General features: G+C 39.6%; 3 protein-coding genes across 4 annotated transcripts in view; 1 reads left to right on the top strand and 2 right to left on the bottom strand.

Annotated features, from left to right (window-relative positions):
- Positions 1–247: 247 nt before the first annotated feature.
- Positions 248–5,254, top strand: LOC128264612 (late secretory pathway protein AVL9 homolog). Its single transcript, XM_053000186.1, has 5 exons — positions 248–343; positions 1,102–2,539; positions 3,014–3,415; positions 3,474–3,654; positions 3,921–5,254. The coding sequence occupies exons 2-5, from the start codon at positions 1,480–1,482 to the stop codon at positions 4,501–4,503; spliced, it is 2,226 nt and encodes a 741-aa protein (XP_052856146.1). The 5' UTR covers positions 248–343; positions 1,102–1,479; the 3' UTR covers positions 4,504–5,254.
- Positions 5,255–5,500: 246 nt separating this feature from the next.
- On the bottom strand, positions 5,501–8,021 carry LOC128264614 (uncharacterized). The gene is made up of 4 exons (XM_053000189.1): positions 7,847–8,021; positions 7,734–7,793; positions 7,278–7,668; positions 5,501–7,214 (listed from the first exon to the last, which is right to left on the bottom strand). The coding sequence occupies exons 1-4, from the start codon at positions 7,930–7,932 to the stop codon at positions 5,748–5,750; spliced, it is 2,004 nt and encodes a 667-aa protein (XP_052856149.1). The 5' UTR covers positions 7,933–8,021; the 3' UTR covers positions 5,501–5,747.
- A 519-nt stretch (positions 8,022–8,540) lies between these two features.
- The window catches only part of LOC128264613 (solute carrier family 41 member 1), a 30,262-nt gene continuing 10,858 nt past the window's right edge, over positions 8,541–27,944 (bottom strand). The window contains exons 1-9 of one of the 2 annotated variants that reach the window (XM_053000187.1): positions 24,225–24,582; positions 15,962–17,128; positions 14,050–14,429; positions 12,090–12,414; positions 11,852–11,998; positions 11,257–11,404; positions 10,364–10,569; positions 10,149–10,297; positions 8,541–9,842 (exon numbers count right to left, since the gene is read on the bottom strand). In XM_053000187.1, coding sequence (XP_052856147.1) covers positions 9,639–9,842; positions 10,149–10,297; positions 10,364–10,569; positions 11,257–11,404; positions 11,852–11,998; positions 12,090–12,414; positions 14,050–14,429; positions 15,962–16,412 — 2,010 coding nt within the window. In that variant the 5' untranslated portion in view covers positions 16,413–17,128; positions 24,225–24,582 and the 3' untranslated portion in view covers positions 8,541–9,638. Of the gene's footprint in view, positions 9,843–10,148; positions 10,298–10,363; positions 10,570–11,256; positions 11,405–11,851; positions 11,999–12,089; positions 12,415–14,049; positions 14,430–15,961; positions 17,129–24,224; positions 24,583–27,944 lie in introns of those variants that run through there. The other variant, XM_053000188.1, reaches the window with a different exon arrangement.

Here is a 27,944-nt window from a genome sequence, read left to right as displayed (position 1 = left end):
ATCAAAAAAAGAAAAACAACGGAAAAATCCATAAGAAAAAAACACATTGAAGGAACGCCGAAAAGAAAACAGCAGAAAATATAAAACGTTTAAGAAAGCCATCATACACAGGCGGTTTATATAGTATTTATGCTCTGTCTACTATATGTATAATATTACACGTTTATTTTCAGAATTTGTTTTCGACTTCATTTTTGGCTTGTTGACACTTGAAAACTTAATTTCAAAATTACTATCTCAGGCTCAGTATTCAAGCTAACATGGGAAGTTTTTGTGTGTCAACATTTCTTTTTTGTTTTGGAAGTGATTTGGTTAGCTTTATTGGGATAACCAAACCAAGCTGGTAAGTTTTGTTTTATAAACAAATAAATAAATTCAATCTTAGCCTGAACTTGATGAAACTGTTTTTTTTCTTAGGTATACAAAAAACTTACTAAGTTTTAGTTTATAGACTTTTAACATTAAATGCAAACAAAACATCGCAAAGACCATTGTTATTAAGCTTTGAAAATGAATGGTGCATTTTGCCTTTGGGTCGATATTCAGTTCAAAAATTAATTTTTAATGCCTTTTCTTATGCAACATGGCAACAAAATGATTCACAATTGACAGAATAACTGTTTTGCATAGCGGTCTACCATTATTTAAAAAATTATAATTTTTGCATTTTTATAAGGGGTAACATCAAAATTTTTTCAAAAATGCTAAAAAACTAAAAGTGTCTAAATAAAAATGAAAATTTATTGGGTATCTTGTTAAGAATTTATCAAGAAATGCTCTTACGTTATTTGTACATTCTTTGCATGGATATAGCCAAAAATTATCATATTTGTTGGTGGCAAATTTGGGTTGATATTGGAATGGGGACTTTTCACTATTGGTCTATTACTTGCAGTGCAAAAGCGAAAATAGTTTTTTTTGGTAGCAAATCAGGACTTTTGGATCGATATTTCGAATTTTGCCATAAAAGGACTGACCACAGTTTTGTACAGCTGTCAATTTAACTTAACGATACCCTTTGCTAAAGTGTATATATATTAGTTTAGCTTAAATGCACATAAACATATTTATTGTTTTTAATAATTTTGAATTAACCCTTAGAAGGTAACAAGACCAATTTAAATGTTACCGCCATTCTATATAAGTGCAATCGCACTGCGTGCAATCGATAACGTCGTTACCAATATCGAACCAATCGATAACCGGCGATTGTCTAATTAGAGTAAAAAATTAAACACAAAAGATTGTTTTTGATGCGGAATTAGCCAAACCGGGGCAAAACCATATCATTTAATTGCGAAAATAGAGTGCGCATTGGGCGAGCACAACAACAATTGCGTGGCGTTGCGACACGTGTGCGAGCGAGAGGGCCGATGCGGTAGTGGCCAAACCGATTGCTCCGGATCCATTCGCAACTAAAAAAAAAAAAAAAGAACAGAAAACCCCCTTTTTGGAGGACACCGCGTGCTCCGTGCAACGATGGCCAGCGAGCCGGAGAACAAGCCGCCCATCCTGCACATCCTGGTGGTGGGCTTCCACCACAAGCTGGGCTGCCAGGTGGAGTTCTCGCACCCGCCCCTCATCTCGGGCTCCACGGGACGCCACGAGTGTCCCTCCGGCTGGAAGTACCTGCCCACTCTGGCGCTGCCAGATGGCTCGCACAACTTTGCCGAGGACACCGTGTTCTTCAACCTGCCCAGCTTGTATGAGCCGGCGGCGAGTATTTACGGGGTGTCCTGCTATCGCCAAATACCCGTGGAGAAGCTGAAGATCCGGACGGCGGACGTCACACGGAGCACGGTGCAGAAGTCCGTGTGCATCCTGGCGCGCCTGCCCATCTACGGGTATATTGAGGTCAAGCTGGCCCTCATTGCCGACGCCTTCTTCGACCAGGGCGACTTCTCGTGCACGGAACTGCTGGTCAAGGCCTACCAGCAGCTGAATGCCTGCCTCCAGGACGACGAGTCGCGCCGGCCAATGCGCCACTTCCATGTGGGCCTCTCGCTGCGCGAGATAGTGCTGCACTGGCGCCACAAGTCGCTCATGCTGTTCAAACTCCTGCTCCTGCAGCGACGAGTGGTGTGCTTCGGCTCGCCCGTGCGCCAAATGTGCGTCCTGATCCTGGGCATGGCCTCGCTGGTTCCCCGCCTGCTGGAGAAGGGCTTCCAGGAGGTGGCCTGTGTGCGCACCTCGCGACCCCTGTCGCCCATGCCCGACTTCACCGACTCGCTGCAGCGCGAGGCTCTGGCGGAGGCGGAGCCGGAACTGGAGGCTGTGCCTTCCGTGGGAGGAGGTGGAGAAGAAGCAGCAGCAGCTGGTAACGAAGATGGTCAGCAAAAGCTCACGCCGGAGAGCGCCACCGCGACAGAGGGCGAGGCCGAGGAGCTAGCCCTCGTCTCGTCCGCAGCTTCTGCTGGCGAGGAGCAGACCAGCGGTGATGACACCTCGCCGCGTTCCACACCCAACTCACAGTCGCAGGACTCCTCGAACGGCAGGAACAGCTCGCTGACCAGAGAGGCCAGCGTGGACACACTGGCGTGTGAGTAGCTCACCAAATAACTCTCCCTGTTCCCAAATTAGTTCTTACTTTGGTTATATGCATTTGAATAACTCATAAGAGAAGTTGTTGTAACGTAACATAACATATTTTATATGAAAAATAGTCGGAATAGGGGTTTACATATATAAAACAATCTGTTTGATATAGCTTTAAGACTCAAATGATTTGACTTATATGACTCCCGTTTAATTCTATTAATATGACCCCTGTTATATACTGGTGTATTAATGACATAATAGATAGCTTTTTGAATTGATTGACCCTTTAAATTTAATAAAGTTTTTCTCTTGATTGTATGCCACTTAATACCCTATCATATTTTTTATGAATATCAGTCAAAATAGGGGTTTACTTATCTGTTTTATATAGCCTTTAAATTCTATTACATAATATTTAACCCATTAAATAGCTTTATCTATTGCTTGACAATGTAATAAATCTCTTTCTCCGCAGCCAACCTCGCCGCCCTGTGCGCCGTGAACCCGGATGAGTACCGGGCACCGGTCAGCATCTTCGCCAGCGGCAATCTCTGCCTGCCGTATCTGTCGCTGCCGTACATGGACCTGCTCAGCGATCCCATGGTGCTCTCCTATGTCATCGGCACCTCCAACGTGCTGTTCCAGCAGAAGCGTCAGCTGGCTGACGTCCTCGTGGACATCGAGGCGGCCAATCTGGATGCCCACGATCCGGAGGTGAGGCGCCAGCTAGTGCTGAGCACCGAGGACCTGCGCTACATGGACTACATCATGAAGCACGTGCAATCGCCCAAGGAGGATGCCGAGGGCAGCGAGTACTGGATCCGGGAGCAGTTCCAGGGCTACATTCTGGCCCTCTTGCGCACTGCGGTGGCTCCAGGTGGGTGTGCGCATTGCTGCCTTCCTAGAATTGATTTTAAAATATGACATAACTACAGATGCCACGCCCAAGGACAACGATCATTTCAATGCGCATTTCATGGGCGCCTTCAAGCGTACGCAATGCTTCCAGGAGTGGTACGATGTGAGGCCCGAGCCGGAGTTCTTCGAGGCCCTGCCCGCTGGACATCCCTTTGCCGGAACATTGTCCGTGGCGGACATGAAACTAAAACTAGCACAGTGAGTGGCAAACCGCAAATCAATCACAAATAAACAAACAAGCATCTATTTGAAATTTCATAAACTTGCCAATAAGCTAAAATAGTTTAATAAATATTAGCTTATTCAGTTTAGATTGAAAAGTCTCGAATTATTCATTCATTATGCATTCTCTATGCTAATTCCTAAGCCTTGAGTTTATAATTTTATGCCTTGCAACAAAGACTTTACTGGCAATAAGCAAATTGAACACAGAAATTCACAAATACTCTATTCCCTTTTCACAGAACCATGCAAAACAGCGAGAGTGGACGGAAGATCAACCAGGCGGTGAACACCACGAGCAGGGCGGTGGGCGGTGCCATCTCGCAGGCCAAGGGCGCCTTCTCCAGCTGGTGGTCATCCATCACGACGGCGCCGGCCAATGCGAACGCTGCACCCGCGAACGGCGCCAATGGCCAGGAGGTCGTTGCGAGCGAAGGAGGAGCTGCCGTCCCAGAGATCTGCAGCTCAGTAACATTCCAAAACCACAAGGATGCCGAGGACCTGGACATGGCTGGAGTCAGCATCCACCTGGCTGGCCAGGAAGAGGCACCTGAGTCGCACGAATCGCACAGTGCGAGCTGTGAACAGTCGCAGGGCATCGTGGAGATCGGTCGCGAGGCGGAGCTGCTGGACAAAGCCGATCAGCCCGGTAAGTCCAGTCAGCCCGGTAAGTCCAGTCAGTCCGGTCAGTTCGGTCAGCCGGATCAGCCGGAGGAACCCAAGATCTCGACCGTGGCCGCAACACAAGCCGGTCGGCCCGGCTGTGGCGGCGATGTGGCCACCTCCGCCGTGGAGCGCAGCAGTGGCGATGTCTTCATTGTCTGAGGACGTCAACTGCAACATCAGCACGATCAGACATTGTATAAAATCGAACTAAGCTTAATGATAAACGATAATTATTTATTATGCAACAAATTGTCTCAGTCTCAATGTTGAATTTATATCCACTACTTGTACTCTCTTTTTTTAGTACCTACTGTATATTCTGGAGCAGGTCGACTTGTACTCAAAATCATAGGGATTAACGCCATATTTTTTTTCTTTCTATCATTGAGGCATTCCCGGTTCCACATAAAATAGTGAAATTAGTATCTTAAAAGTCAAACTATAAAGAGTTCAAATGTATTTTTCAGTTGTATATATTTGTGATAAGTTTTAATTTAAATCCTTTTCAATATAAAGTTGTGGTCAAAAGTGTTTACACAAGTCAAATGAAAAAAAAATGAAAATGTCAGTCCAGCTCCGACTTACACCCAATTGGCCAAAAGATAATATTATTTAATATTTATATATATGCCTACGCTTAAGTTATCCTTGCCGTCTCCACCCACCACTCAGTGTATATGTGTAACCATGTAAAGCTAAACCGTTCCAAGTGCAATTTGTAATCCAAAAACGACAGCGGTGTTCCGCAACAAAAGCGAAATTCGTGTGGCAATAAGCAACTTAAAGAAATCTGATATTATGGGACTCGGTCGGGAGTCGCCTTCTTTGTCCAGGGTCCGTTGTGTCCAACTCTACTTACCTAATCCAATTGTAATCCAAAATAAATACATTTCAAAATGCATTTAACGTACTGCATGCATGCACTGTACTGTTTGCTCTGTTTTCGCTTATGGATTAAGATCAGCAAAATGCGTTCATGACCGTTTGTATAAACCATTATGCAGTATGCATAATTGGTTATAGTGAAATCCGAATCTAATAAATCCAAATATTTTGTACTTAATGCAGTATTTTTTGCTTTGATTTTCATCCATTGCAGTTTTTATTTATCTTAATTTATTTAGTATTATGATTTAATGTTTATTTTGAATACTAAATACGTTAAACATACTAATGCAATATGCATTCCCTTTTTATTTATCAGTGTAACCACCCTTTTCACAAAACTGAGCAGAACAGCGAGAGCGAACGACAAGGAAACCTCTTTGTTACTTAATCCAAATGCATTGCAAAAATCATGGACACACTACTTCCACTTCACTGTGCAAAAACCAAAACCAGTTATTTAACAAATTCTTTACAACGGGATAACATGGATAACAAAAGTGTGGATACTGACTGCATCAACGCTTTCTGATGGCGTTGAGCACTGGGTCAAAAGAGGGAAGCGGGGCGGATTGCAACCGCTCCTGGGCATCGGACAGCTTGGTCTGGCTCGCAGAGAGCGTGGATCCCAGGGCCTGCAGCTCCTTCTCCGCCGCGGCCAGCTTCTGCTCGCAGTCGTCGAGGGCTGCGTTGCGGAGTTGGTGATCTTGCTCCTGATACTTCTCGGCGGCGGCGATTAGATCTTCGTTCTTCTGCTCGCTGATCTTTAGTTGTTCCTGCGCCTCGACCTGACCCTTCTCCAGCTCGTGCAGCTGGGCGACCTGAGTTTGCTGATCCTCCAGCAGCTGCTGCTGGTGCTGCAGCTGCATCTCGCGCTTGGCACGATAGTCGGCCTCCATTTTGGTCAAGCTATTTTCCTTCGCGCGCAGGCGCGACTCCAAATCGGCGATTTTGTAGTCCAGGTCAAGGGTCTTGTCCCTTATCGTGTCGGCCTGCTGCTCCAGCATCTGACGCCGCTCGACATTCTGTTGGCGCTGCTGCTGAAGAAAATTGTCCACCAACTTTAGGCTGTGTACCCGTCCGGCGATATCCTCCAGCTTGGGATTCAGGGGCAGCGTTAAGTCCAACTGCTGGTCGGCCCCGCCGCCGGCGATCTTCGGGCCGCAAGTCATGGCCATGTGGCGGGCATGCGAGTTGAAAGCCTCGACGGCGTCCAGTTGCTTTTGCTTGGCCCGCGACACCATCACCTGCTGGTGGAGCTCCAGGTCGGACACCTCCTTCAGCTGTCGCTCATAGGCCTTGGAGTAGTTTTCCATATCGTTGAGCTCAATTTGAAGCGTCTTCAGCTGCTGGGCGGAGTACTTCTGTTTGTTCACCGCCCCCCGCAGCCGCTGCTCGTACTTCATTTGCTCCCTAATCGTGGTCTGCTTTTCTTCGACCTTGGCGGACAGCTGGCGCAATAGGTTCGTCTGATGGTTTAGCTCCTCCTCGCTGGCAGCCAGCTGTTGGCCAAGCTTTTTCTGCTTATTGCAAATCCGTTCCAGTTTCTCCAGCTTCTTGTCGTCGCTGGCATCCTGCAGTTTGTCATCCAGTTGCTGCAACTTTGCCCTCAGATCGCCGATCTTCTGGTCGAGATCTTGGCGGTCCGGCAAACCGCACTTCAGAGTGATCAGCTCATCGCTGGTCTTGGCCTGCAGCATAGCCTCCTCCTTGGAGAGCTCCTGATCCCACAGGGTAATGCATTTGCTGGCCCCGACGAAGAGCAGAGCGTTGACCTCCTCGTCCAACTGAACGGTCTGCACCTGGGTGGTCGACATGGTGACCATCGATTCGCAATGCTCGGTGGTCTCCATGAATGGAAACTCTTCGAACGGCTCATCCCCGGCGCGCAAGGGTGGCGCAAAGTCCATGAGAAAGTCCAGCAGAACGATTACGTGGCCGAAGGAATGCTGCGTGGTCGGCGACACTAGCCAGGATTTGTTCACCTGAAAGTTACAAATTGAATAGGGATGAAGGTGGAATAAAACCATGTCCTACAGCTGCCTCACCTGATTGGGATATTGCAGTTTCTGCATCGCACTGGTGATGTCCTCGACGTGGTTCTGGCCCACGGTCACCTTGTTGCGCCAGATGTGCTGGAAGAGGAAGTTAAGGATGGCCACGAACTGCTTGATGGTCATGTGCCGGAGTCCGCCGGCGCGGTTAAACAGATCCGCGATGAGCCCCAGTCCTGAGGACTTCTCGTTGTGCTGGACGGCATTGAGGTACTCCAGTATCTGCTGTGCCCGCTCCGCCACCCATTTCTTGTCGGAGTGCAGGGGAACAGGGCGTTCCGCGGTGGAGGGCACGAATCGGTGGCCTCGGTTGGGCGTCGCCCCCATTTGGTTTGCTGGATCCCGCTCCAAGCTCAACGGCAGCGGCAAACGCGACGCCGAGGGTCTGGAGAGGATTGGGAAGCGGCATTATATGTGGTTATTGGGCGACTGTCCAGTCAGTGTACGCACCTTCTAGGATTCGGCTGGACGGACGACGGAGTGGCCGTGACTGCACTTCGCTTGTTGCTCCTAAATAAAGGTTTTTGAGGGTCTTAGTCCTCCTGGGATTCTGAGCAACTCACCTAGACTGGCGTTTATCCACGGTGCCACGATCTTCCAGCGAATCGCCGCGGAATTCGATGGTACGCCGGGGCATGAGGTGCGACATACTGGACAAATAATTAACTTTTAACAATTAAAAATTGCATTAGAAAAAAGGCGCCGTGCAGACAATTCGAAATTTCGCTTTAACGTGAAGTTGGCTGCGCCTGTAATCGATAGTTTCTAGAGATGCGCTTTTGAGTATCAAGTTTGCCGCCAGCGTTCACACTGCATGGCAGCAGCATCACCAGCAGCCGTCAGCGTTCACACTGCAACCGCAGCAAATCCAGAATTAGAATATAAAGTTATTTGCACTGATAAATACGAATCAATTGTTTAGGAAATAAATTTTAATCCTTTAGTTTTCGCGTTGTTCACTGTAAATATCTATTTATTCGACTATCGACTATTTGGTACAAAAAATGTAAAGAAAAACTTTGAATTTATGAATTAACAGAAAGATTTGCAATTTGATTAGTATTTTTTTCAAATAACAGAATATGTTAACCATGTTAAGTTATATGTTAGTCCTTGAGAATCTCCCAATTATATGGTAAATATATCTTTTATAAGTTATTTATTAGAAATAATTATGATAGCCGGTTACTTTAAGTAAATAATGACAACATGACCTTTGCACATCCCTTTTAATATAAAGAAAAAACAAAAACACCCTTCTCCTTATGAACGATTTTGTTTGCTTTCGTTTATTCCAACATATTTATTTAATTGGTATTATTGTTTCAAGTATTACACAATATTGATGCCTTTTCTCTTACGTTTTTTATTAGTTTATATTAATTATTAATATTGTTATAACTAAATATCGATCACATTTCCTTTCAGAACGTCTCTCATTCTCATCGTTTTAATCCCTGTTCACTTTTTGTTGCAGAACGTACAAACTCCTGCATACACTTTCCCATCGTCCTAACTAATTTGCAATAATAAATATCGTTTTTCGCGCGTTAATTATTGCTTTTCTTTTACACTCGCTGGGGGCTGCGGGGAAATGGAAATGGGGACAATGAGAAAAGTAATATTAAAAAAACACACACAAAATCGAAAGCGAGACTTGCAAAAATCAAATCTGCGATAATACTACTAATTGGTGGACAAGTGTAAATTAAGGAATTAAGTAGGTTACATTTAAGACTATATTTTGCAATTATTTTTTGGCTGCTTAAGGTAAACCAGAGCGAAAGAATCAAGAACCGAAGTGGGAGAAAACAATTTGCGTTGCGTAAATGTTCTTTTAGTTATTCTTCGTCTTCTATTTCTCCCTATACAGTGTATATATTTCTTTAAATGTGTATAATATTGTCCTAAAAGCCTTAAAAAATATGACGCAGCAGGCCTGCAAATCTACATATGTATGCCCACATATAGCATGTCTATATACCATAATCGCACATAATTTCTCGGTAGAGCAAAAGGAACACAAGCAAAAGCCATGTGAAAAAGGACACAATGTAAAAGGATATCATCATCTCTCTCGCCTCGATCATTCGACATGCACCATTAAAAGTTAGTTCGTTTTTAAATTGGTTTCCGTTTCCTTTTGGTGTTGGGAGGTTTTTTTTAGGAGGGGGGACCTGGAGGCTATACGTACAATTTCTACGTTTTCTATATATTTGTTTTAGGTACATAACAGTTCTTTATATTGTGTGGTGTGGTTGTGGTGTGTTGTGTGTGGCTGCCTTTTTGTTTATCGTTCTACGTTTTTCCGTACTCCGTATTCCGTATTCCATATTCCCTATTTCGTTTGCTTATCTAGTTGGGTGCGTTGAGGGTCTGCATTCCGGATCCGTATTCCATGCCCACAGACATGGTGAAGAGCCACGCCACCGCCAGCAGACTGCTGCCCAGCAGATCGCCCAGGGCCGTCAGGTAGGGTATGGCCGAGTTATCCGGATCGATCTTCCACTTCCACATCGCGTGCACAATAATGTGGGCAATATAGAGCAGCAGCATCACCTGAAATGATCGCAATGCATTAGCAATTGTTTTTGCTTGTTTTACTACAAATAGCCATTAGTTTTAAAGAAAAGACTTGGTTTTTAATTTAATTAGTATACTCAATGACTATTATTAAGAGACATGCAATTTAGAAGTTTTTTTCTTTTTTTTAACAGGAGATATTTATTTTTTTGAGTAATTTATTTATTTGTGTACTATCATAATGCGACAAGTCTGAGCTTGTATTTATTGCGCTAGTCAAAATTATGAGATTGGTTGCTTTTTCTTATGTAATAACTATATTTCCATAAACTTCCAACTCACCTGCACTAAACTGGCCATCAGATAGGAAACCACAAACACCCAGGTGACCGTAGAGGTGCTATAATTGATATAGTCGGCCGCAAAGATGAACAGAATGTTGCCGGGAATGGACATGGCAATAAGTATTCTCGCTGTCTTCGCATAGGGAACTGTTTACCAAGGAAAACCACACATTAGTATCCGGTTCATAAGCCAGATTCGATTGTGCGAATTACCTCCTTTGAAGAGCGCCCGCCACGGCCACTCCCATATCTTCGTGTGCGGTGGTATAATCCCGATAATTGAGCTCTGGTGCAGCATTGTGGATATCTTGCTGGCCTGCACCGACACCAGGTTGCCGCCGATTCCGTTGATGATCGGCTGGAACACCACGAATCCAGTAAACACCTCGACAGCAGCATCCAACACAAGGCCGCCCAGACTGCAAGAATATGACGAAAAGGTCAGTTATCAGTTAAGAAAACAAACTAGCCTTAGACTTGATCAAATTCCCACACCTAATGGTTGTAAAACATAGATAACTTTAAATTAGAACATTCATTTGCTTGGCCTTTCCAGGTTTCAAGGAAAAACTATATATTGTTCAATTGTGTGTATATTAATATAGATAACATTTTGTTAACATTTGTGTTAGAACTGAAGCAAGTGACTCATTTAATTTCAAATCTAATGTTTCCCTAGTTCTGATTCGAGCTAAACAAAGTTTGTTTGTCTTTTGAAGTTCTGTAGTCCCAAATGGCCAAGTCATGGCGAATAATTACGCCCGGGAATTCAAATCCTACTGCTGATTCTAATTATAAGTGCGCTTGACCTGCCGCCAAAGACGAGTCAGGGACATCCAGCCGTGCGAATGTTTGCCATGGTCTCTTGGGTCTTGACCACTACTTATTCCCCAGATTTGTATATAAATAGCGTTCAGATTCAATCGCCTGGACATGATTTGGCATTAAATTAAACGGGCTGATATATCTAAATATAGCGGGGACAACTTGACGTTTTTCTGCTTATCATGGCCCCAATTTCGCGAGACTCGAGACTCCATCATCCGATCCAATTGAATAGAGATTGCGGAGTGCGCAGTACACAGTACACAGTACACAGTACATACCCACTTATGCAGAGGGCCGAGAGGACGGGCACCCATCCGCTCTTTAGCACCGGTCGCGTGTACTCGTTCCTCAGCACGATCATCACCCACATGGGCAGCAGCACCAGGTAGCAAGTGACCACGATGAATGTGATCCACAGGTGCGTTTCTGTGGGGGGAAAAATTATGGTAAATATAGAAAATATACGATAGTAAATTTGCCCCCAGAAAACAGTCAAGTTTTAGGTGGCGCCATCTGTCGTGTAGTAGATCGAATTTTTAAACATCCAAACATTTACATTTATTTTAATAACTTTTAAACTAATGGTTTGATTTAGAACAATAATATCTGGTCTTTATCATGTCTCAGAGTGAAATGACAGACTTTCGCGATTTGAGGGCGTAAGAGTGGGCGTGTTTTAACATAGACTTGTTCTGCGTAGGCACAACTAGAACCTGAATGATAAAATTCAAGCCTTTGGCTTTAATAGTTTCCGAGATCTCCGCATTCAAACGGACGGAAATACAAGCTCAATTATATATACTTAATAGGGTCTTTCTGTACTTTCTGTACTTAAGTAGTCGGGAATAAACATAGGAATTATATTAAACTTACTGATATGATCGTACAGCAGCGAGGCGATAAAGGAGAGCAAACTGATGGACACCACATCGCCAATGGAGGCGGCTAACGGCGTGGCCAGATTATCCGGATTGAGACGGTACTTCTGCGAGAACATGATGACAGCGACCAAAACGAAGTCTGAAAAAGGAAAAGATGTCTGCCATTAGTGGGCCATGTCGTCGAATGGAATGCAAGCAAAGCAAGCAAAGCAAGAAAAGAAAAATCCTACCCAGCACAAAGCATGACGAAGTGGCCGTGAACATCGCCGAGGCGGTCAGCAGCATCATGTTCTCGAAATAGAAATCGCCGGTCATGGCCGCACCAACGCTCACCGCAAACATGGCCACCAGAAAGGAGGCCACAGTCGCCTGAACCTGCACCAGCGCTATATTGCCCACTATCATCCTGATCACGCTCTGCCGACTGGTCATGTTGCCCAGGTTCACTTGCGTGGACAGCCGCGATGCCAGGCACATGTCCAGGTTGCCCTTCAGGCCCAAAAGCGCCGGCACCAGGATGAACAGCTCGCTCACATTCTTGAACACATACCATTTCTGGAGGAGAACGGCAGAAGAGAAAAAGGGTTTTGAATTAATATTTCATTTATATATATATAGGAACAATACCTACGATTATTACCTAAGATGTATATTTATTTCCCTTAAAATGCCAATACATTTCATTAAATTAATGTTGTGCTAATGGCTTTGTTCATTTTTGATGTGAATACACCCTTTTTGGCAGAGTGCGTCGAATATATGACAGCTATATTTGCATTTACAGCTTCTCAGAAGTCCCCTTAATCCAAACCCCTCCCCTTATTCATTCAACATTTTCAGTTCATTTCGAGCATTGGCCGCCTGTAACTGGCCGCAACTCCAGTTTGGCCCAGAACTTTTACCATCAATTAGCAGGCGAATTAAACATTTACTATCCACCACATACATATGTACCACATATGATGTATATTTCGAAGCCATAAATAGCATTCTAAAAGGAATTGTGCCAATTCACCAAGTACACAAAGGAGGGAAAGGTTTAAAAATAGCTTCAGACCTCTGTCCGGTTTTTGTTTGATTGAGTGGCTCTTTAAGTCTCGAATGCCAAACAGATCGATTTTTGAAAGCGTTGTTATGGCACTCATCATAATACCTAATTCCTAAATGTATCATGATTTATTTCACAGGATTATTTATGGAGCTGAGCTATAAAGATTCGTTATCTGCATAATTGCAATAATTTATTTAACCAAAGACAACAGAGTGTTATCAAATGTGACATATGTTTACAAAAAACTTAAGCGCGTCATTGTTTCTAATAAATTAGGCCTGTTAGAGCTAATCATTTGATAAACTATGTTCGACTAACCTACAGATTTGATTACCAGATTGCAACTTGGTATTTTTTCAACACAAAAGGATGAATTAAGTGAAATGTGTAATTAACAGTTTTGCGATTTTCTTTGTGCTTGACTTGGTTGCAAATCTTTTTTTTTTTTTTAATGGGCCACTGAGCTCTGTCAATTACAAATTTTTACAATTTAATGATGTAGTTGTAGTGTGCACTGACTTTTGCTTTAGACTTTCGCTGGGCTTATCGCCCTTCAGGCACCTACAAACCTACAAAGTCAGTGGAAGTCAGATATAACGCCTTAAACAATATCAATTAAATAAAACGAGTATCATCACGATTGATTTAATTTGTTTGTAGCTTACTTATATAGTAAGTATATATATATTTATATATAATACTTTCGAAATAATATGCAACCCATCAATATGATAATATAAATAAATTTGATTGTTGTTTTTATTTTAAGTTCCAATTTGTGGGTTGAAGCGTACGGCTATTAAATTTGTTCTTAAATATTGGTTATTTTTTGTCATCAACTGAAAATAAACTGCAAACAGATAATATTCAACTATTTCTATACCGAGAAGTCTAAAACTGTAATCTGAGGCTGAGGCTCTATTTTCAAACCACATAAGTTTTATTTTGTTACTTTCGTGGTATTAACTTAATACTTATCTTATTGATAAGTTTTTCAAGCCCAATAATTGAAAATTCACCTAACAATAGTTTAGTCTTTATGACAATTTTTGTTGGCTGTATCTCTAAAACCCTGCTTTTTTATCAACTTAAAATAAACATATTATTGCTTTTCCTTGTAATATTGTATAAAGACTCACCTCAACGCGTCCCAGCACAATGCCAGCTCCGATGGTGCCGATGCCGGCGAGGAAGAACGGAATGGAGACCTGCAGCAGGATCGTGGTCCACTTCTCCTGCTTGATGCCTGGCCTATTGAGCGCCAATTTCTCCTCGGAGCTGCCATTGATGCCGGCGATACTGGAGGCGTCCGCTGCCACCAGGGCACCCGAACCGATGCCGCCATTGCCACTACCGCCTCCGCCTCCGCCGCCACCTGCTCCTCCTCCGCCGCCGCCGCCACCGCCGCCACTCGCCGCTCCAGGATCCGGTTCGGAGGATGCTATGGACGTCGTGATGATTGAGCTTAGTGAACCGGTTGTCGAATGTGGTAGGCCCGACAATTTCTCATTGTCGGGATCTGGGGTTTGAGTTTGATTTGGGAAAGAAACGAAAGAAAGAGGGGTTGCAAGATGCGGGTTAGTTGGGGATCAGGCACAGATCAAGTGTTCCAAGTGTCTCGCCGGATTAGGTGCTCGGGTCTCTCTCTCATACATTGCTACCTTACTTCTATGTTCATACTATGTATAAATACATTTGTGGTGCATGCATTGGCCCAAGTGCTGGAGTGTGCGTGTGTGGCATGCATCTAAATTTAGCAGCATTATGCAATTAGCAAGGCAATTAATTAACATCGCCATAAATTAAACATGTACGTATATATGCATATGTCTCTGATTTTCTGTATTTTATTCATTTCAGTTTTTTTCGACAGTCTCCAGGTGAAGTCTTCTTCAAGCAACAAAAAAAAATTAATAAATGTAAAAAGAAAAACTCGTTTGAATAGAATTCTCGTATATTTATTTGCGTTTTCGGTTTCTGTGTCGACTCGTAGCCAAGTTCATAAACCACGAATCGTTCGTCCATAAACAAATTCGCGAGCCGTCGAGACAGCAACAATTAAACATCACAAAAATAACAATTAAGAATGCCATAATCCAAATCGAGAGGGTTGAGACGATTGGCTAACCCTCCAGTGTTTTATCAGTTTTTGGAAAAAAGTGTGGATGTATTTAAAAACAAGCTTAATATACATATAAGTGGACTTTTAAGTTTTCAACTTACTAGATTTTAAAAGGTATAGCTTTTTGAATCTTTGAGACCCAATAAGTTGTTTAACTTTAGGAAATACGTTTTATTATAAAAAATCGCCTAAGGATGTCTAAGTTTTAGCATGTACCTTTCTATAGCTATAGATCTACTAATCCATTATTAACAGTATTCTTAGTAAGTCAATTTGGAAAATAAAGTGTTTTGTTCTACCTGCCCAGCTTCTTGGAACATAATGGAATCATAAGAATAAACATGTTTAGATCAAGTTTATAAGGCAATAGCCCCTTGCCGTTTTAAGAACCCCATAATACCCCATATAGTCGAGAATAAAGATCAGAATTCAAGCGAAAACACATAAGAGAAAACTCTGCGTCGAGATGAACCAGAAGTGAGGCGGAGCATGCTTGATAATAAGTAAACATTCTGTGTGTTTAAGCGCTAAAAGTCGAGACATGCAAAAGCCAGAGCGATTATTGCATGGGATTAATGTAATAAAGAAGGAATACAAAGTATACCGAAGGCAAATATGTTGTAAAATAAAATGGGAAACGAGGGACTGGGCGCTAAAATATAAATATTTGCTTATCAAGAGTAAATACAAAAGATAGTAAGATAAAGTCAGAGCGAGATAGATAGAGAGAGAGAGAGAGAGAGCGCAAGGAAAAAAAAGGAAACGAGATCAACGATATATGGTGTTTCTTTAGTGTTTAGTGTGACCAAAACCTCAAAATTCCTCGAAAAGACCTATCTACACGAGAGCCGAGAGTTGTTGCCTCTGCTTGATGTTGTTGTGGAACTTGGTTTTATCGCATCGGATGGGGGTTTTTTACTTGCACTCACCGTTTCCATTGAAAATGGTAAACAATCTGTATTTATCATCCGGTGCCACATCTAGCGGAGTGGTTGCTGTCAGTGTGGACAACTGTTGTTGGTATATTGGTGGTGTGGCATATGCAGATGGTGGCGTTGTTGATGCTGTGTTGTTGTTGTTGTTGTTATTATTATTTGTATTGTTGTTGTTATTGTTGTTGAAGAGGCCAATATTAATGGTGGTGGGCGGGGGATCATCAGCAGCATTATCACTGATCACTTGCGGATTGACATAGCCCGATAAACGACGCACATTCAATGGCGTCAGGCGGTGTTTCAGCTCATTCGGTGTTGTTGTTTTTGTGGAAGGTGTTGGTGTGGAAGGTGTTGTTCCTGTTGTGGATGGTGTGGATGGTGTGTCTGTGGATGCTGGCTGGCTGGGATTGTGCGGCAAGTTTGTCTGTTCGTTGGGCAGCGACATTTTAGCATTGGTTTGGCGTGTCTGTGGTCGTCGTGTCGTGTGTGGGGGTCTTTAGGTGTCGGTGTGGAGCAGCCCCAAACGGTTGGCGTGCATGCGTGTGTCTGTTCGTGTGCGGGGGCCTATTCTCAAGCGAGTATTCGCAATTGAAACTCATCAACTAAACTATATTTGAACTAAATCCTGAGTGTCTAAGCTTTTAAACTATATTTAATTTAAAACAACGCAAAATAAACTCTCAACACAAATCATAAACTGGTGCTCTAATAAATATTGTTTTTTTATGGTTTACTTGTCTATGGGCTTTGCATACTTTTTGTTTTGGTTTTTCTTCTTATTTTTTTGACCTATTACTAAACACAAAAAAGATATCACAAAATTGTTTTATTTTTAGATAAATAATTAAATAAGTTAAGAATTATGGAAAGTGCATTGATTGCTTTACAGTATTACGTAGCCTTACGTTTTTTTTTTGTTTAAGGAATGTATGAAAAATATAAATCGGAATAAGAATTGAAAGAATCCGGAGAATCGTTTGGTTTACATTGTATTGGAAATGTGGCGAATGTTGGGGCGCCGTGTGTTTGTCGCAGGATGTGTGCGTCGTAATGTCCGTAGTTTATGGGGGCCAGGATGTACTGGGGGAAGTGAGAGGTAGTAGGTAGTAGGTAGAAGGACTGAGGCTGAGGTTGAGCTTAGTCACCGGACCGTTGATATGGCTGCAAGGCAACAACAACAACGCATATGGTTTATTTCTTGTTTAACGCATTCATTAAAGATCGGTTTGATTATATACTATAGATTGGCTAGAACGTGGAATCAATGGAAATCAAGAAAATCAACAAAAGATCGGGTCACAAATCTACAAAAGCTTTTAAACGTTCGGTTCAGCATTTACTAGTTTAAACTGGTACACCGTTAAGGTTTCGGTTGCTTCTGATGTGCGTTTAGCTGTTTAAGTACTAATAAAACCATATTTGGTTTAATCTTGAAGTAAAGTTAATTTGAAACTTTTAATTACTAAGATTGAAATTTTTGTACTTGAATTTAAATGGTTATAATAAATTAAAAAATCAATCATTGATTAGTTTTAACAAATGATTAATTTCCTGCGTTCATCGGTTATTTCTTTGACCCAAAAAAATGCCTGACCTGCCCGAACAAATTATTTTCAACTTCCGCATGGTCGAGGAAATAAAAGACCCTGACCAAGATAATTAAAATATTTTCGGTTTTGTTTTTGGACCTGTTTGTTAGGATCGTCAGTGTTTTTATGTTTTTGTTTAACTGCGTGAAATGATTTGGAGAAAATAAAACCCCAAAGTAAACCAGTTTGTCAGTAAGTCAAAGAAATTACCCATTTTAATCAGTGAAAAAAACGTAACATTATCGGCTATGCATGAGATTATACCATTTTCAAAAATTTTTTATTTTGGTGGATTCAATACATGTACACATTTTATTAATAGTTTTTCGCAGGCAGTGCGTTTACTTTTTAGTTTTTAGTTTCTTTGAACTATATAGACTTTTCACAACATCTCCTTCGCCACTCACGCGCCTGTCTGCGATAAGATTTTAATTCTGCTTATTTGCCAACGCGTTGACAACAGTTCGACACAATAAATTGCCGCCACTTGGCTTTGACAACTGGAAACAATATATAAAACCGATGGCAGGGATGATTGAGAGGCGATTCGATATTGAATGATCCACTTGAGACTTCTAAAGGGTTTTTTTGCGATTTTCTTCGGATTTCTTATCACTGTGGAGTGAAAGCCTTGCTCCCGCAACTCAATATCACGTCACAATCAGGCCCACGCGTCGGCTACGTAATGCACAAAAATAAGTATTAAACTCCAGCTACAAACTGATATTATCTTTATCTACATATGTGCTCTTGAGTGTGTCCCCGTAAAAGACAAGGGTGTGTCAATTACAATAACATTTGGCCTAAATAAATATGTATTAAAACTTGAATATTACCGAATAATTGTCTAGAAGTTCAGATGCACTACAACTTAAGTAATACGAAAAAACCCCAATTCACAGAGAGTTGCCCTCTCGACCATTGATAAACACCTCGGTTTTTCCTTACTCCGAATGCCATATTTTCACAATTCATCGATGATTCATTTCCGATTGCAAAGACTCACTTACTAAAAAAGTTTTCCAATCAAATCTTATCGGTTATTGGACGATTTCGATTACCACTGATTAGTGGGAAATTGATGAGAAAGCTCCGTAGAATAAGAATTACTCTATCAACTCGTAGACAATGCAGCTACCAACGGAGGATTTTCCGAACAACGTAGAAACACATGTCAACCACGACAGCAACAGATAATGGAAATGCATATAATGACAGCGAAAACATTCCATATCAATGGTAAATTCAATATTTGAACTGTCAATTTATTTGCCACCTTGTTCTCAGGCGTTAAGCCTTAAGTCTTTTTTTCCTGTGCTAAACGTTTGTTAATACCCTTCACTTTGGTTTATTCTAGGCTACGGAAAATGTATGGTAATCATAAAGAAAATACATTTTACATTCCTTTTTATGAAAATGCTATTTTAGAGTTTTAAGATATAATTTTTTTATGAAATATTTTTCCAAATTATCTTTAACACACAATCAGTAGCCAATTGGTTGTAAAATACGACACTTCTTAAAATCGGCCATGTGTTATATATTACAAGTCCGATAAGGTTATCAAGGCAAAACCAACCATCCATTCGAACTAATGGCTTAACAAAAACAAAAAACGCAAAACCCCCACAAATGTGAGAATCATATTCGCGTTACGTATACGCAGCGTGCCCAGGAATAGAAACTACTCTTAATTACCCCTACCGATTGGTTATTTTTGGTTTACCATTTTTATGGACTTAAGAACACAAAAATAAATATTGCCAAAAAATTCAAAAAAGGGTTAGTATTGCTAGGACCAACCTCTTTTTTCACAAATTGGTATTAAATGGTTTTGTTAAGAAAGGTAATTATACATTTAAGTTATTAGTATTTAACTACTTTTTAAATAAAAAAAAAAACAAAAGCTTAAAAAGACAGTGGAGGGAAAGAGCAAGTATTCGCATTACGTATACGCAGTGTTTGCCAGGCGGCAACTCATTGGTTGACTTGCGATTTTCAAGTTCAGAGTCAAACAAAGCACGTGGGCGGGTGGGCGCGTGAAAGGCGTGGCGCTGCATTTGGGGACTAAATTGAATTTCGTCTCTTTTCCCATTTGTTCGCATGCGGAACTGAAATCGCAATTATATATAGTCAGCGGATCGTCTGAGTGCATATAAATGCACCTTGATTAGTGGACCAGCCGCCGACTTTGCCGACAATCCAACACAATCGATCCGATCGTTTTTGGTTTTTTTTTTTGCCCATTTTCTTATCGATCCAAAAGAGAAGCAGTAACCAATTGATTTTCAATGATTATGGTTTTACGATTCACCCGCTTAAATGCCAAAAGTTTAATTTCACTCTGGTTCGGTGTTTCTTTTAGTTTACTCTTCGTTTTTAGTTGGCAGACGATTTGTCTGCGAAATTCCAGTTGGGTGTGGAAATTTACAAAATGCCAAGATCAGGTTTTATTCGGATTGCATTGCAAATGGGCAATGACTGAGCGCTGAACTAGTTCCATTTTTTTCATTAATAATGAATTTTTGCGCACTACATTGAAATTCACAATTTTAAAAATTTTAAATTTTATAGAAAAAAAAATTAATTTAAAACTTCTAACACCTAAGATTATATTTTTATTATAAAGTTTTAATGCATTGTCGAACTAAAACAAAACAAAAATAGTAAAGTCATTCAAGTAAATATCCAACCATTAAAAACTAGTTCAGGTTTGGTAGCAAAATACCAGCAGGTAAACAAAACAAAAAAAAAACATTAAAATTAATAAAAACTAGTTAAGGTCTTAAATGCCAACACGAGAGTTTTTGTTACTCAATTATTTTGTGATTGTGAATTTTAGAAGTGGAATAAAATTAAACCCAAAAATTTGTTAGCAATAAACAAAAAAAATTTGAAAACAGATGTGAGCATTATAACAGATTACAAATAAAAAAAAATAAACTAATCAACAACCATTTATTCTAAGGGACTCTTAAAAAGGCCATTATCTAAAAATACAACCAAATTTGTATTATTCAAAATAAAACATAATTTCTTTATGGCATAGTTTAAAAAAGATTTTCAACTATTTTGGGCACTAAAAAATGGTAAGAATAGGATCCAGACAGTAATCTTAGAACTCACAAGATAGTTTACGATGAGGCGCCTCATAATAAAACATCTTTATCTAAGGGCTTTGTATGAAGATCTCGTTTTAAAGGGTGACATAGGAGTTGCCGAAAATAAAAAAATGCCATAAACCAAGCAATCTTTTCTGGGAATGATCCCTGGGTTGAAGTGAGAAGTCTAAAGTAAAACTGATAATAAATCAATTTACTGGAATTTAATTACTTTTGTTTGAATTCTGCACAGCAGTGATTAGATTGCAAGCAAAAGATTAATGATATATAATACATAATATATATAATAAAAATAAAAATAAATTGGAAGATTTGGCGAGATTTCTATGATTGTGAATACAATACAAATGTCCAAGTAGTCATATAGCGCACATTTAACCCAAGAATGCCCACAGTCATTGTCGGCGTTAATTAGCAAAACGTGCGCTAAATATTAAATGTGCGATGATGCCCCGGGCTAATTTCTATTTAGTGCGCTTAAAAAGTCGCTTTGCACACTTCTCGGTCAGATATATAATGTAAGGATATATACACGAACATATGTTTTATGATTAAATTGTTCCCAGGCTTCATTAAAAGCTATTTTGCTTCACTTTTAATTTGCCCCCCTGTGGCAAGTACTTTCGTACTAGGAAATGCATTTTAAATGGGATTTCATACCCGGTTTGCAATGGTATATGGGTATACGGCAATGGTATATAACGCTTAAACAGAAAAAATATATATAAAATGCTAATCTATAGCTTACAAAAAGTCTTTAGCCGTATTAAGAATTAAAAAATTAAAAAAATGATTAGATCAGTGCCAAGAAAATTATCTACCCCTTTTCGTTTGCCAGTAAAACCGCTCAAATATATCCAATTAAATGCCAACTAGCCGGTATTTAGCATTTGAAATAATGAACGCAATCTTCTTATGGGATTTTGCTATCTATGATACATTTCTCACGATGCGGCGACAAAAACGTGCGTCCCACTGGACGGCTACGTAATATACAAAATATTGCTTATTCACAATAAAAAGCATGCATAAATATGCAAATTGTTCACGTGAACACAAGTTGGGCTCATCTCACCGCCTCATTTGCATGCGATGTAAACGAACTTTAGGCAAAAGAAAAAAAATTATAATAATAAAAAAAAACAATCGCATTCGAGATAAAAACGCTTTTCATTTCACTTCACAGAGAATCATTTTCTGGGCCCTGGCAACAGATCAAAACTAAATAAACAAGTCTTTCATATGGGGATTCGCTGCTGTTGTTGTTTGGGTTTTACGGCTTGGCTTTTATTTTGTTTTTTTTTTTTGTTGCGCATGACGCAGGTGAAATCGAATTCGATTCTGGACACAATAATTTTGTTAATGAATTGCCTTGTCAGCCCTAGAGACCAAAAAAATATATAAATGTACAAAGTTATGCCTGTACCAAAACAAGCGAAACAAACAAATTGTTTGGCCGTAAATTCGAAAACAAAATTATTCAGACAAGTAATCACCTAACCGGCTTGGCTTATATATTTATAATTCTTTCTAAGGTGTAAAGTGTAACGAATTGAGATCGAAAAACTGGAAATGAGACCAAAACTGAAACTGTTTCAAATGTCATTCAACTTGCCATCAATGCGTGTACAAAAAACAGCCTTTTCGGCTCAGAGCAAAATTAAAACAACAGAACAGGTGCCCTGTACAATATACATATGCATAAGGTGTATTCAGAATCTAACTCGTGGGAAGATTGGCCAGTAGAAGAAGTCAGCCATCCAGTGTGAGTCACTATGATCTCCTTTCTATTGATTTACAAATTAATATATTTAGTTCATGACTCTCTCAGGATTTCTTTATTACCTGATAAAAAGTTATCAACTCTTTGAGTGCTGGATGATATAATCCATTAAACGTATGAGTAATATTGCACTAAATTAAAATAAAATGTTTTACTGATTCACTATATTGACAAATCTCCAATCGATAATTGCTTGGCTCTTGCTCACCTCAGAATTCGAGAGGTGTGAATCTTTCCTGCCAAAGCCCACACAATTGTTTTTGAACAGATTAAATGTACTTTAATGATTGCTTTTGTAATCATTGTGATTTAAGATTAAACATCCTTTAGTACTGAGTAAAAAAAAAGTGATTATAAGATAATTAAATAACATTATTTCAAACAAGAGCCTTGTGTGATTTGATTTGATTTTTTTTAAATATATTTTTTATTTGAAAAGCTTTACGATTTAAAAAATAGCTATTATAGCTTTTATAAGTGAAATTAGGAAATTCTTCTGCTTGAAGCTCATACATTTCTGGGGTTTCCCCGCCCCAAAATTTCAGCCTCGTGCGATCCACCGGCGACCTTGCCAACCCAGTTACCCAGTTTGCAATCTGCAGCCGCCTTAGTGAGCTTAACAAAAGCAATTGAACGTCAATACTGGCTTACTAGAAATCAGATTGAAGTGCGAGCGAAACTCATTAACTACACGCAGCAGTTGGTCACTCCGTCGTCGTCTACTATATTACATACATGCCGGAAAATTGGGGAAGTCGGCTTTTGTAGATTCTCAAAAGGGAGAAATCCAATCAAATCAAATCGAATCGAATTCAAATTAAAGTTACCATTACCCTAGACGTGGAGACATTGAACCCCCCGCCAAAGCATAAATTCAATCCGAAAAGCCAACTTAAAATGCAATTTGGCCGTGAAAACGAAATACCAGCAAACATAAATTAATTATTATTGTTAATGCTATTTTTCTTTTGTTTTGTTTTGTTTCGGTTTGGTTTTCTTCTTTGTATTAACTATGCATAAACTCAAAGCTTTTCAGCCTTTCGATTCAATTTGTTTCGAGTTTTGTAAAGCTTATTTTTTTTTATTCATACATATACTTTTGTTTTTGCTCTCTATACACGTGTGCATATTATTTATAGTATTTTAATAATTTTGTTTTAAGCCTCCATTAGCGAACAAGAAAACGTTTTCATATAAAAATCTCAACAAACTTTTTGATTTGATTAATGACAGCCAGTTTGGAGTTGATAAATGAAGTGGAGATTTTCTTGTAGAATTTTGATTGCATTTAAATGTGTCAAAGTCTTAATTTAGACAAATTTTGGTAGTTGTTTTTAGAGACCAATATTTCTTTTAGAAATAAAAATTGTTGAGAAAAATAAGTTGCCATTAAATGAACAAGAATTGCAGACAATTCTTCTGAATGAAAACTATGATACTCCTATAAAAAGAAAGATTTACGATCCAAAGTGTGAGATCATCTGAGGAAATCGACACCAACTGTAAACCATCGATCAATGACAAACGATTGGCAAAGCCCAAATAAAAACAAAAAAGTATTGCCAAAAACTTGTTAACCAATTCGGTGCGAGTGGGAGAAACGACACGAAAGACTAGAAATATGAGATTCGAACGGATTCTGTTCGCTTTCAAGAGCCCAATTAAAGGTAGCAATAGCAATAATGCCTTAAAGATTCCTATTCCATTGATTTCCGCCTTTCAACCTTTCACTAACGAGAAGATTGTTTAAAATCTGGGCTTACTTTATCAGCTGTATTTTCTTTGAGAGGTTGTTAAATTCACTGTGTGTTTTATTATTTTTTAGTTGCTATTTTTTTTGGGAACTTTTATTTGGGCACTTTTAGCACGTATAAATAACTACTGATTGAGGTATGTTTTGTATTTGTAATGACTTTTATTTTGTACTTTTTGTTTTTTGTCACAGTAAAAAAAATGTAGTTTTAAGTTTCAATTTAAAACTATAATCGCGTTACTTTTACAGTTTTTAAATGTAACTTTAAGTGTTTTTCATATAGGATTATGGTGTAATTTTTGCTCGGATCGTGTGAGGCAAAACGCTGTCTGCACCGTCCGCCGGGATATCGCACACTGAATGTCCAAAGACGGCAAACACTTGTTATTATAACGCGTCAAAGCGTTTCCATTTAGCGCCGACTGCGACGCCGACTGAGGCAGCGACGCCGGCAGAGCGGGCTCATCGCTCGCGGGGAACAGTAAAGTCAAAAACAAAAATTACAAATATAAACTGACGATGCTGACGCCCGAATCTGGCCCGAATCAATAAGCCACTTGGGCCTGTCGTCGGACATGATAAGACTCGGATCGAGACCCGCTCTCAGAGATAGTGTTGACGTCGACGTCGGCCGAGGCAGCGACTGCGGCAGCAACGCCGGCATCGGCAGTGCCGAGCGGTACGACAGGTGAGCGTTTTTACGCTCCCGACTATGCCTGTTATCAGCAGCGATCGCATATCGAGTGCATGAATGAATTCACAACGAAAACCCAGAGGCTTCAATATCTTAACCGTTAGAAAACATCGGGTTATCAAAGAGAGGAGGTTTATTTTATGGCCGAGAGAGAGAGAGTAAGCTCACAGAAAAATCATATAATCAGGGAGAAGTGTTCATTACTCAAATACCGTTTAAGACTAATTCAAGCTTTGTATAACCTAAGTAGTTAACCCTTTCATGCCCGGATTAAATAAAAATACAAAGACAATGTTTCCTGTAGGCAACAGTGGGCATGACAGTGTTAAAAACAGAAGATGACTCTAAAGGATAATAGATTTAAAGATTTCCCCAAAGAAGAGAAGCGGAGCTAACTGAAGAATCGAAATATTATTATAAATGTGTCAAAAAATACACAAAATTTCTTAGAAAAAAAGGATCCACTCAAAGAATTTCACAGGCTAATCCATTAATCATTGTAGGAAGTTCAATTTAATTTAAGATACAATTTAATATATCAAAGATATACAAATATAACATTTGTACTGCCTGAGGAATATTAAAGCTTGGAAATATATATTTAGGACTTAAGAAAACTTCCAGCTTGTTACGAAAGTGAATTATTTTGAACATAAGATCAGAAATACGTGAAAAATCTAAGACCCAAGAAAATTGATTATCTTTATACTATTGTATTAAGAAAGAAGCGTCCGTTAAAGAGACTTAAATTCATTACAATCTTTTCCAGTTTGTGACTAAGGCTCATTTTTCGAGAGTTATTCTGGATATTTAAAAAAAATTTTAAATGTAAGATTGAAAACTCTCAAAAAATAAAGATTTTAAAAATAAAAATTTGATCAGATCCAGGATGTGCACTGGGGGATCAGAAAAAATCCCCATGAGGAAAATGCAACTAGAAAACCTCGCAGAGAAGATCACCTGCGCCGGCGTCTCTGCTGCTGCGACGCGGCGCTCATCGCGTAGACCGTTAGAACGGGCAAAAGCCGAAGAGGTGAGCGAACCGCTGGCGAAACTAGACGACAATACTTCGGCTAAAACTTCGTGATTGTTCGTGGCGATTCGTGGTAATTGAAAACGATTTTTGACAGTTAGTTGGCACATTACGCGCTCATGATGTACCGCGGGCAACGGGTCGTATGAGTGATGCGAACGCGTGATTTCCACCAGAGTATTATCCATGATTTACAATCAGCAACAACCCTTTTTGCACCTTTTTCTGACGCATTTGCGACAGATAATATTTCAATATTAAACACTGTAACCGAAAAGTATTTTAATTTATATCGGTCAACAAGTCGACAATTGATGTGTGCTCGTAATTTCCACAAGGAATATAATCATGATTTACAAGTTCAACTGTTACACGAAATAAGTGCGTCATAAGTTTTTTTATTTTATTTCAAGCTAAGTTATAATAATGAATTTTAACATTTTGCTTACTAAACAAAAATCAATTGAGTAGCAGAAAAAACTTTAGGTTATAAACCTATAATTACTAAGAATTTAAAATATATTTAACTGTATATCATTTGAAAACGCCCATCCAAAGTCATTTAAATTTAAGAAAAAAAAACCCCAAAATGAAATTAAAACTTCTAACTAAAATTCAAATCCGATCAAGGAATATATGTATGTGTTATTGCTCGTACCTACATCATTTGATAAGATTTACGAACTTGTCACTGTACGATTTCATTGCCCAGTTTCAAAGATTACATCTGTAGAAAATTAATAAATATTTATTTTGAAAGGTAAATCTAATCAAGAATACCTTTCGCTTTAATTGACCATTCTTTTTGGACCGATATGGCGATTAGTTTGAAGGCTTGTGACCAATCCAAGAAAAAGATAGATTAAGTTTAAGATTATGTTGTACAAAGCAAAACAAATTCTTAGAAGATGAACCAGTTTTTCTCAACTGCCAATAAATTATATTTACCTATGAGGAAAACTACATATTTTAATAGTGTAAACCAGATTATAAAACATAAACACTAATCGTAATTAGCCTTTTTTTAATATATTCATATTTTAATTCCATTTTAATCCGCTCTTAATCCTCTAATAATGCCTCTTACGTCTGAAAATAGATTACTAAACCAAAAATAGACAACAAAGTTGTTAATTGTGACACTGTTTGACCCAGAGGTAAGAGTAAATCCACGAAAAGACGGGGGCCAACAAACATGGAAAGTGTTTTAAACTTTGGCACTCGATTGTGAAGCACACTCTCGATTTGACAATTTTTTTTTGGTATGTGTATGTGCCAAGATCCAAAACGAAACCATCAAAAAAAAAAAAACTATCCAACATGTGTACTTTATTTTACTTGGATTTCGTTTCGTTTTATTTTATTTATTTATTTTAAGCTTTTTTTATATCGTTTTTCGATAGACAAAACTGGTTTTCCGCACCCGGATGAAATGTGCGAGAGAGTCCAAGTCCAAGACCCGAAAACAAAACGCCGAAAACGTACGCCCAAACATCTTGCGTATGGAGTCTCGATTGGAAGCCCCCGCGGGGCTTTAATTAAGATTTGAATTCGGAATTGAGAATTGAGCTCGCTTGGCTTTCAGGATGTTGTGAAGAGCCAGATCTCAATGGATGACCACATGAATGAATGAACCAAACGAATGGCACCGCATTTACAAATAGTTTTTGATTATAAGCCCCAAAGTCAACAAAAATACACGAAGAAAGAAGGTAAACTCATGTCTGTTTACTACAACTGGAAGCGAATTTGCGTATTTGGGACATCAATCGTCTTTCTCAAGAGCAGTACTTAGACACATTTTTGTTTGTTTTTGTAAAATGCTGTAGCTTTGGGAATTCTCAATCTTTACATTATTAAACGAATTACGTTTAATGTATTTTTAAGCATACTTAAATGACTTGCTCAGTTTCAAGAATTTTTTTTTGTTCATTTCAAAGAATTATATTCACTTTAAATAGTAGTAACAACTACATAATGGCCCACCAAACTGGATAAATTGT

This window comes from Drosophila gunungcola, unplaced genomic scaffold, assembly GCF_025200985.1.
Source record: "Drosophila gunungcola strain Sukarami unplaced genomic scaffold, Dgunungcola_SK_2 000075F, whole genome shotgun sequence".
Taxonomy (NCBI): Eukaryota; Metazoa; Arthropoda; class Insecta; order Diptera; family Drosophilidae; genus Drosophila; species Drosophila gunungcola.
This window is presented reverse-complemented; position numbering and strand designations above follow the sequence as displayed.

Bases quoted from the DNA above. Each gene is read 5' to 3' on its own strand.
- LOC128264614 (XM_053000189.1), bottom strand. From the start codon at position 7,932: ATGTCGCACCTCATGCCCCGGCGTACCATCGAATTCCGCGGCGATTCG. The intron at 7,794-7,846 runs GTGAGTTGCTCA...ACCTTTATTTAG, and splicing joins GTGGATAAACGCCAGTCTAG to GAGCAACAAGCGAAGTGCAG. The intron at 7,669-7,733 runs GTGCGTACACTG...AATCCTCTCCAG, and splicing joins GTCCAGCCGAATCCTAGAAG to ACCCTCGGCGTCGCGTTTGC.
- LOC128264612 (XM_053000186.1), top strand. From the start codon at position 1,480: ATGGCCAGCGAGCCGGAGAACAAGCCGCCCATCCTGCACATCCTGGTG. The intron at 2,540-3,013 runs GTGAGTAGCTCA...CTTTCTCCGCAG, and splicing joins CAGCGTGGACACACTGGCGT to CCAACCTCGCCGCCCTGTGC. The intron at 3,655-3,920 runs GTGAGTGGCAAA...CCCTTTTCACAG, and splicing joins ATGAAACTAAAACTAGCACA to AACCATGCAAAACAGCGAGA.